Raw genomic sequence first — 10,764 nt, forward strand, 5'->3', positions numbered from 1 at the left:
ACACTGCATCATTAGGTCCGTCTGCTTTAATGCTTCCAAGATTGTACCCAATTTGGTTATGAAGAATGTGCTCTCACGACTGTTAGCAGCAGAGAAGGTCTTCATTCTCAGACTGCTGTTATTCTTCACCACTTGAACATAAAAGACATAAGGGTTTTGTCAATCGACACTAGAGGAGCTTTATTCTTCCGTTTCGGAACACTCTGTAATCCTTGTCACATACAACAGGCGTCTGAATTGGTGAAATAGGATTCCACTTCCTGTATTGTCCCCTGGCTTATGTAATAGCCCTGCAGAGGTCACAGTGTGCCTTTTCGTAGCCAGCTCTGTATTTCTGTTAGATGTGGGGTTCTTAGTCGTAAACAATATCTGTATGTTCCTGCTAGTGCACTGTTCCGCTTTGTATAGGTGCCTTGATTGACTGTCTTCCCATTTAAAATTTGCCTGTTACACTCATTTCTCGATGGTCAGTTTCACCATCTGATTTCCCTGCTTAATTAGTCACACTGAGGCAGTGTGAAGTGTGATATTGGCTCAAATTGCCTCTCAGCTCTGCTGTTAGTGTGGTGTGTCACGTCAGGCTGCGACTGGTCACCGAGTGATGTGGCAGATAACACTGGGCTCGGGGTGACTTACAACTGATACAAAATGAGACAAGGATTGCTGTCTCCTGCTGTGCATATTGATGAACCCAGAATGGAAGTAGAAAATAATACAATAATGGCACAGAGAAGCCTGCACAGGCACTATACTGAAGTATGCTTTCAGGACAAACAGGCAGGTTTGTATGTAGTGTAAGTAGATATCTTCAAAAAGGTTTTTGCATTGCTCTCCATTTCCTGTGATTGATCTGAATTTCTAAATAAATAGCCTGACATTCCTCAAAGACAGAAGGAGGTCTGTTGTGTGTTCACTTCAGCCAGAGTGTATGATCAGATTTGTTTTTACCGCTGTTCAGATGTATCTGCATCGTGAGCTGAGCAATGTTTGTTCAGTTTGTGCCCTTTTACATCTACTAAATTTACCTATTTAAATACTGAATTGTGTGTTGTGGCTTTCTCCCACCCACCATCTCTGCTTGGACTTGATCTCTCCCGGTTTCACTTAGTATAAGCACATATAATTATTTGCTATTGTGTAGGTGCTATGACTGTGATTCCTCCTCTTCGAATGTAAGATTGTTCTACTGTCAGACCCATTGTACGTTCCTTAGTGACTCAGCTAAATGTCTAAAATGTGAATGTTTGTATTTGCATCTACATCTAAATGCATTTCCCGATTGTCAAAAGCATTTCAGCTCTTGCTGCCTTTTTTGTTTTTGTTTGAGTAGCTGTAAAATACAATGCGTTCAGTTCACAATCTCCGCACAGACACACAGCGAGATGTGATTCTTTTATCAAGTGCCTCTAGATCTGTTTAATTAAAGGTGCCAGGTTATTGGACAGACCTCTGGAAATGAAATCGTGAGGACATTTAATATCTGAGCTCTGAGTTCAGGGACGATTCGCCGTTTTCTGCTGCGTGTCCTTGTGAATGCTGCTGTGTAATATTGCTTCTAATATTTATTGATGAGTAAAATTCAACCTTTGCACTGAATTTATTGCTCTCTCCAGCTGTCATCTCACCACAACATCTCTCTTAATCATTAGGTGGTCTACAAGAATAATGAGTTTAGACTGGGTCTGTCACGACTGGCTGAACAGCAAGACCCAAAGATTAGTATCCATGGTGACCTGAAATTCAGCTGCGAGGATGTGGAAGCCCTGGAGCCGGTCACCTTCGACACGCCGTCTGCCTACTTGACATTGCCCAGGTGGAACACAAAGAAGACGGGCGCCATATCTTTTGACTTCCGCACCACAGAGCCCATCGGCCTGCTCCTGTTCAGCCACGGCAGCCTGCAGGGCACGCAGGCCGACAAGAAGCCCAGGGCCGACTTCTTCGCCATAGAGCTGCTGGATGGATTTCTTTACCTGGTCATGGATATGGGCTCTGGCAGCATCAAGATGAAAGCCAGTAACCAGAGGCTTGATGATGGCGAGTGGTGCCGTGTGGACTTCCAGAGGCGGGGGCGAAACGGTAAGAGAATTGTGTGTATTTGTGAGGGCAGGGGAAGCCTTCTGTCAGCTTCTGTTACTGTGTTTCTTCCTGATTTAGCTGTGGAGCAGAGCTGTGAAACCGCCATATGCCGGCATGGATTCAGTCATATCGGCACGCTCTTGCTTTTTATTTACCACACTGAAACATGCATGCATATTAGGTTTTAATTACGATGATATTTTCAGATGCTGTAATCTATGTATGACATTTTGAAATCTGTGTTAACCTATTTCACAAGTGGCCAATTATTCAGTCACCTACTTCAAATTGGGCCCTATTAGTACAATCTAAATGTCTGCCTTATTAGTAGAAGCCAAAAATACACACAGTTCCTTCTACTTCTTCCTACACTTTTCCTTCTCAAGCAGGCTAATATGACAATGCAGATTTCTTAACTTTTCCGGAGCAAGTTTTAGTTTCAGCTCCTGCTTTTGCTCACAGGACTGGCAGTACAGCTTCTAAATCCACACTCTTTAAAGCAAGCAGGGACTTATGCCCACTTCCTCAATGTCACAGTCTGTTCTCACTTCTCATTTAGCACAGCCCACACACACCTGTCTTCATTTTCTGCAACAAAAACATTGTGTAAGTACAAATTGACTCACTGTCCACCCGACAGGCTTCATCTCCGTGAACAGCAAGAGCGTCCCCTTTTCTGCTAATGAAGGCAGTGAGATCCTTGACCTAGATGGGGACATGTATCTTGGAGGTTTACCTGAGGATCGCCATGCCCTCATGCTCCCCCCTGAGGTGTGGACCGCCTCCCTCAGCCTCGGCTACGTGGGCTGTGTGAGGGACCTCTTTATTGACGGACAGAGCCGTAACCTGTGGAGGCTGGCAGAGGTTCAGAGCGCCACAGGTGTCAGCAGCTTCTGCACCAGAGAGACTCATGTCAGGTGTGCCAGAGACACATGTGCCAACGGTGGACACTGCAGAGAGGGCTGGAACCGCCACATCTGTGACTGCAATGGTACTGGCTACCTAGGTCCCAGCTGTGAGAAGGGTAAGAGTTTCTGAGAACGACGTTAGTGGATGGGGAGGAGAAGTGACTTCAAAATGCTGCTGCAAAGCTTTTATCACACTTTGGCTGGTATTTTATTTATTAAGTTAGCTGTGTAGTGGCTGGAAAGTGCCTTAATGCTCAGGTCTCCCAAACAATAAGAATTTAATTTGCAACTGCAGTATGATCATCTACGTACTGTATAATGACACACCTATTCAAGAGTTGAGTGCTCTCAACTGAAAGTAGCCCTTTTAGTTCATATATATATATATATATATATATATATATATATATTATATATATATATATATATAATATATATATATTGTGATTTATTAATGAATGATCAGTATCATGAGGTTGCCAGTGTGCCAGTGCTGTGAGTGTTTCATTAGAAATGCAGTGCTGCCTCGACAGAGTCATTCGGCCTGAATCACTCTGCATTTACCATGCAGATGGTTTTCTCACAGAGAGGCCAAATTACGCAGATCCATTGGCTAACAGTAAAAGCTAATAGAATGAGGGATGTATGAAAATCCCTCTTGTATTGCACTATGATGGGTATAAATCCTTCAGAAATTTGATTGCTGCTGTAATCTCGCTGCTGTCTCCACATGCTCCAGGCTTTTTCTGCCATCTGGTGCAACTGATGAAAACTGCAATCTAAAATGATATCATGCCCTACCGGAGATAAGCTTAAATTCAGGTTTCATTCCGTAAATGCCACTTTGTGTTTTTAATGTACCGTTGTGATTCCCTCTGGCGTTCAATGTCTGCTAACGCTTCCTCTTCCCGAAATCTGTAGAGGCCACCATGGTGAGCTATGACGGCAGCATGTATCTAAAGGTGGTGATGCCAAGGACGCTACACACAGAGGCCGAGGATGTGTCCCTCCGCTTCATGTCCCAGAGGGCCTTTGGCCTACTGATGGCCAGCACCTCTCAGCAGTCAGCCGACACCCTGCGTCTGGAGCTGGACGGAGGCAGAGTGAAGCTCACTGTGAACCTGGGTAATGCTGCTGCGGCAAATACGGGCAAATAATACCAGTTGACCTTTTAAGGGCGTGTCACCAAGCTAGAGTTCTCATGGTATTAGTTTTGTCTCTGATTCTCCCATATTCATCTTCATACACAATAACTACAGTTGCTTAAAAATATCAGCACATCCCTTGAACCTTTTGCATGTTGGTAGAATTTATTTGTATTTTTTCAGAGATTTATTCAGTGCAATTTTATTTAACCCAATTAATGAATTGAATAATGAATGGTCAGTTTCAAATCAAGGGGATAACATAAAACCTAAAAACAAACAAAAAGACCAAAGTGATAACATGATGAAATATGGACATATGGAATAGTTTGGGTAAGGAATATTCTTCTCAACAATTTATTTTTATCTCTTTTTGCCAAATAAACTTTGGTTTCCTTATACCAGGAAATGATAAAGTGGTCAATCTATGGATGGGATTTAAATAGATACTTTGATCTTTTAGGAAGTGCGCTTTTTCACTTCCTGGGGGAAAGTTAGATGAAAAGATTGATTCTACTCTCATATCTATCCATGACGTATAACCCAGCAGAGGTTTAGGTTAGCTTAGCATAAGGACCGGAAACCAGGGGAGACAGATAGCCTGTCAGATGGCAACAAAATCCACCACTACCTCTAAAGCTCAGTAATGAATGTGATAAATCTTTTCCTTTGAGTCATCCAGGGTTTACTTCGGACATTTTGTTTTTGCTTGTAACACAATTATTTACCGTTTGGCTACCGGGAAGCCCCAAAATGTATATTTCTATACAGTTAGATAATTATCACCATATCTTATCAACATAAGAGTACAAAACTGAACAACCGATGAAGAATGCTGTATCTAAATTTTAAATAAATCTTTAAAAATAATTCAAATAAGTAATTTTTCAATACAAATACGTATAAAACTCAAGAGATTCAATGTATTTTTAAACAACTGTAGGTGTGTATGCATATTCTGCCTCTCTCTTTGTCTCTGTCTCTCTCTCTCTCCATCTCTCTCTCTCTCTCTCTCTCTGTCTGTGTCTCTCTCTCTCTCTCAGTTCATCCAGTGGTCAGGTCTCATCTGACCGTCTCGGCTCTTTCAGCCCTTCAATGGCTTGTCTGCAGTTCAAGGAGAAGGCAGTCAGAGACCAGATCCGCCATTACTCTGAGATATTACCACTTAGACCGCTCACACCATAGATGTGACCATAGTAGTTCCCTCCCCTCACATTTACTGGCCTGTCCAGTTTAGAGTCGCTTCACTGAACAGAGGGTGCCAGTGATGGACACACACTTTTTCTCTCACACACGCATACACACACACTTGCAGCAGAAAGTCACTCTGGTCTCTGGTTGTCTGTATCCACTGCTCTGTGATGGTTGACAGCTTGAGAGCACACCTCAGCCACATGACTTACACCGATATATTCATGTGCAGTTGGATAAATTAGTTTCATTATTCAGAACATGGAAATGATGAGTGGGTGACTCAACTTTGAGAATAAAAATGTGAATATTGCAGCTGTATTTAGAAGGTATTAGTTAAAGTAGACGTGTGTAAAATTTAACAAAGCATCATATTTGGGCTGGGGTCATCATTTTCATGGTGTAACATTAATTGTGGCTGCAGGTTGTGCAAATCGCCCCTTTCCTCTGTATTTAACTTAGAAAATATATTTCCATCAGACCTGCAGAAAAAGCAGGAGACTGGATCATTTCAGTGAGCAGCACTTTGAGTTTAAGAGTGAAGACAGATCAAGGTTTGTGCTTTTGAGTAGAGGTGCATTGGTAGAAGAGTAAATACCCCGTAGACACTTTAAATTACACATAAATGACCTTCTCAGTAGTATCAGTGAAATTAATCAATCACATTAATGTCTGCGTCACTTACAGTATGAATACATGTAGGCTGACTTAAACAAATATAATACAAGAAGCGATATTGCACATGTCAAAAACTGAGATGATTAGATCCCACAGGAAAATATATTATTATAAATATAAATTCTGCATAATCCCAGTAATTGCTCTAATTTGTTTTTTAGCCACTCTCACCTGTTCTTTAAAGTAAATTATTTATGCTCTTTTGGGTGCTTTATTCGGTATAAAAATCCAAAATACCAAAATTCCAGCACAGGTTCCATTTTTTGTTATCTCTTTTAGAGGATTTAGCTCACAGCAGTGCATGTTTTCTGTATTACCCCAAGAGCTCGCGTCAGTAATCAGTTGCAATATCTGAAACAGTCAAATTCATTTGCAGATGCCTGAATGTAAGCAGCCGTAGCCGAGCAGAAACCAACACTAAAAATACTACCGGTGCACCTCCACTTTTACGGTCAATAAAACTCTTATTGATCCCAACTTTGATCTGGTCTATTGTTCTACCAGCAGTGCCAGACACATGCTGAGGTTTTCCTTTCACTCACTATTCCTTTTTCTAATGTTATGCACACTACAGGGAGGAAAGTGGCGGTTTAGACTCTCGAGCCTGTCCCCGGATGGTGGGCTCTGAAAAGCACTGAACTTTCTGCAGAATGTACCTTGAAGGATGTGAAATATTCTCCTCTTTTATGCTGTTTTCTTTTTTCTTTTAACCTCACCATCTCACTCTCTCTCTCACCAGATTGTATCAGGATAGACTGTAATCTCAGTAAGTGTCTCCTATGATTATTAACTGTACCATGATTATGAGAACATGCACTGTGGTATAATCATATGCCTCTTGGTCTATTCCCTCATGAAACAGAACATAATTCATTCATTCCCTTTGTTTACTGGTGCTGTTATGCTCCTCACAAGCGTCATTACAAAGATAAGAACAAGAATGAGACTTCACTGTGTTTAAATATAATTGGCATTTGTTGGCTCTTCATTCATGAACTCTACAATTTATTAACAATTTACACATTTTCTCATTATTACATAATAATCGTGTTATCAAAGATTTGACATACTGCTATTGTGCTGTCAATGAGTCTGTCGTTAATTTGCTTGTGACTAATTTGCTCACATAGCTGATAATTGAGCACAGTCCAACTACAATCAGCAAATCAGCAGAAAAGCAGCACTCTGTCTCAGTTTAGGGAAAAATGGATTTTATCACTGAGTAATCCCACTGTTTTGGCAGAGCTGATATCCATTTAAAGGTCAGCCTGATGATCAATAGATCAGTATAAAGTCATGTGTCAAAAAAAAAAATGTTTTGGGTTAAATGTTGAAACATGTTAGAGAGAGTACCGTTATTTGCAGCCTTTCCATTTCAGAAGAGTACATGTTGTGGAACATATTATTTTTATGTAAATTAAATCACCACATTCAGTCGGTTTCCTATGGCAACATTTGAATACAATACGTGTCTGAGTCTAACTACTCATCATACATCAACAGACACTTCTAATCTTGCTTTGTGACGTGCTAAAGATAATCGTAAGATGCATTCTGGACCATATGTGCCATAAAAATGCAGGATGAACAAGCAGGGTACAGTAAATGCACTGTATAAAATGTCTTAAATCCTTCAACATGAAGAATGACTTAATATGAAATATGACTGAGAAATATGACAGCGAATCATCAAATACATTGTCATGAGGCATAGGGTATTTAAACGAGCGGACATAATTCCATTGATTAAAAGGTAGATGAATGCCAAAGGCAGATTTTCCTCTGTATCAACAGAACAGATTTTCTGGTATTCTATACTCTTGTGAAATGGAGTGGTACTTTAGGGTTGTACCACAGTGATTTATGATGTAGATTGTTGCTCTCATCTGATAGTGAGAGACAGGCAATTTAAGTTTTGGTTCAGACTACAGCAGAGGGATAAAAGCTATTGGCACTGGAGAGGTAAACGGCGCTCCGATATAGATCATCCATTACGGAGGAGGCTTATGAATGCTTATAAAAGTTATCACGATAATCGTGTGCAGGCTAAAAGCTTTTTCCCGCCCCTCATGTATGAATAATTCTGTGAAATATGATGTTTAACTGTTAACGTTCAATTTGCAGCCTGAATATTACTCATTATATTGTATTTTATGTACTCAAACATATATTAACATTTAAGCATGTACAATAGGAAAATCAATTACCTGCAGTCTGTACTGTAATTTTGTCTCATGTTAATCTATTGACCTGATTTAATGGCTATACAGCAACAGGGGACACTTTAACTGTTACAACAGATTTACGGCACAAGCCTCAGCCTATAAGCAACAGTCCATTTGATTGAACGGATGACATTGTTGTTCTCTGATCCAGGTGAGTAGTGTGTGTGCATTCACGGGTGTGTGTGGATGGTTGGACAGCAGTGAGGTGTGCATGTACTGTCTCTGTAAACCAGTTCAATGACCCACCTGCAGGAGAGCAATTTATAGCCATTTTTTTAAATGGTTCATTGCACGCAATAGAATAATAATGTAAATAGCAAAGAGAATACGTTGAATGTGGCTTATTAAAAGAGGCTGAATATCCTTTATCACCTTAGCTATCTGGCTAATAAATTGCCCTCTTTACCAGCAGATGGCAATGTACCATCATGCACTGTCCACAGTTTATATGTACTGTATGTGCATCTCCTTGTGTGCAAAATGTACCATTTACCTGATCAATTATGCTGTATGTTTGCTACACCAGTGACCTATGGCGATCTGATTATGAATGGCTTATTAATGGATTTTATGGTTGATAAAAGCCAAATTTTAAATTGCAGAATTATCGGCCTAAATTATTTAAATGATCATCATTTAGTGAGCGCTATCATTGAAAAGAATCACAGTTTCCACCATGGACTCTTTGAACTTTGTGAATTTTGAATATTGTTGCTTCGACTACCTTTTAAGGCTTATCTTACAACTTGATTCAGATTTCTCTTGATTGATCTTGCGGGTGTAGCTTCAAAGAGACGGCCCATCTCCAGCAGCTGCTTGTAAGCCGTCAGCAGGAAGGAAATTGTTGTAAGAACAAATTTTGCTGCAATGCTCTTGATTAATCCTCCGGAATATGGGGAATAATGGTACACAACACACTTTTTAAAAGAGGCATTTGTCCTACAAAATTACAGAATTACCATAACATGCTTTGATTAACATGCACTTCCTGCGTTCAAAGTCTCGGCTCACTCATAATGCTGACCTGTATAACTGCACCATGCCTTTGAAGTTATCCTTGTTTGAAAATATGAATCAAATTCAATTTTAGCTGAGGATCAAACTGGACGAAATAGACTCTTTACATGTGCGGCTTGCTCTCGAGCCTCTGGAAGCTTAGCTTGTAAAGCAAAGGCACTTTGATAGGGGCCAACATTTCAAAGGGTTTACACTCAGATGTCTGTGTGAAAACATATTATATTCCAGTAATTTTGCTCCCCACTGCGGTGTTAGAGATAGATCACTATCACTGATGAAAAGGAATACAGGCTGCGCAGTCAGTTTTACTATGAGTGCTTCATTTTTATTTACTGAGACAAAATTATTTATGACCTCACTTTCAAATTTAACTACACTAACAAATAACCCTGTAAACATGATAGTAAATGTTTCATTCATTTAAAATCAACGCAGCAGAGCCATCGGTCTTTCTTATTCCACACGTTTTCCTTCCTTCATACTTGGCACCTACATTACCCACAATGCAACTTCACTGTTGACATTTCGGTTAGAGATTGAGGTGTGTTATGAGAGTAGCCTCGAGCTGCTAGATGCAAGCCGCGGGCTACAAAGGTGTGGACACTTTGTCCCCACTATCCAGCCTTCCACTATCATTTCACTATATTTCACTACAGCAACTCTGGTTTGCAGCTCTGTTTTCATGATGGAGATTTACAAGATAAACACTTCTGTTTTTGTGTTTGACATTATTCCAGCGAGTGGTTTGTTTTGCAGTATTAAAGAAAATCCATCAAATATAGAGGGAGCGGGATTTGATGCAATTGATCTGTCTGGTGTGCGTAGTCGATATTCAGCAGGTGGATGGTGGTATCATGCCGTGTGCTGTAAAGACACTTGATATGCAGCCCAGGACAAAATCTCCAGTCGCAGTTTTATTTCCCCGAGGATGAAACAGTGCAGTGTTCGGAAACCAGTTGATATTTTCCATTTATTGCCCTCTGTACGTCCCCAGTAATTCTCCTACACCCTGAGCTCAATTAGACAGACAAACCCCTAAAGGCGCAGTCAGCTTAGGCATGGCCAATTAGTTTCCCAAGCGATGTCAGAACTCCTTTGAACTGCCGTGTCGGCCTGTTGCATCGGCACTGATTTGGGATGACGGTGCTGCAGTGGCAAGCTTCTGCACTGTGACCTATTTTAAAACCAGCAAGAAAGCCAGAGGATAGTGTAGAACTCTTGGAACAAAGCTATGTGTTTGTGCCCGGTGTAACACTATTTTTCCCCAGATGTCATCGATCATATCACTCTATATAAAGAGACAATATGCATCATACAATTTCAGTATATAAATCATTTTACACATGTTGGCTATTCAACCTGTAGAATAGGAGCTACTACAGCAGTTTCTTTGTTTTAGTCCTCCTTTAAATGTGTTTTGAGTGAGTGCAAAGTATTGGTTGCAGGTGAACGTTGACGGCTGTGCGTGTGTGTATGTGTGTGTGTGTGTGTGTGTGTGTGTGTGTGTGTGTGTGTGTGTGT

At 40.7% G+C, this 10,764-nt stretch overlaps 1 protein-coding gene across 9 annotated transcripts in view; it reads left to right on the top strand.

The window, feature by feature from the left end:
* Window positions 1–10,764, top strand: part of LOC116395349 (neurexin-2-like) — a 108,289-nt gene that overhangs the window by 38,189 nt on the left and 59,336 nt on the right. For 6 of the 9 annotated variants that reach the window (XM_031869169.1, XM_031869175.1, XM_031869170.1 and 3 more), the window contains 4 exons: window positions 1,650–2,079; window positions 2,720–3,103; window positions 3,909–4,112; window positions 6,741–6,767. In XM_031869169.1, the coding sequence (XP_031725029.1) occupies window positions 1,650–2,079; window positions 2,720–3,103; window positions 3,909–4,112; window positions 6,741–6,767 (1,045 nt within the window). The remainder of the gene's footprint in view (window positions 1–1,649; window positions 2,080–2,719; window positions 3,104–3,908; window positions 4,113–6,740; window positions 6,768–10,764) is intronic. The other 3 variants (XM_031869171.1, XM_031869176.1, XM_031869173.1) reach the window with 1 other exon arrangement.

The sequence above is a fragment of the Anarrhichthys ocellatus genome, unplaced genomic scaffold (genome assembly GCF_004355925.1).
Source record: "Anarrhichthys ocellatus isolate YVR2014 unplaced genomic scaffold, GSC_Weel_1.0 scaffold46, whole genome shotgun sequence".
Taxonomy (NCBI): Eukaryota; Metazoa; Chordata; class Actinopteri; order Perciformes; family Anarhichadidae; genus Anarrhichthys; species Anarrhichthys ocellatus.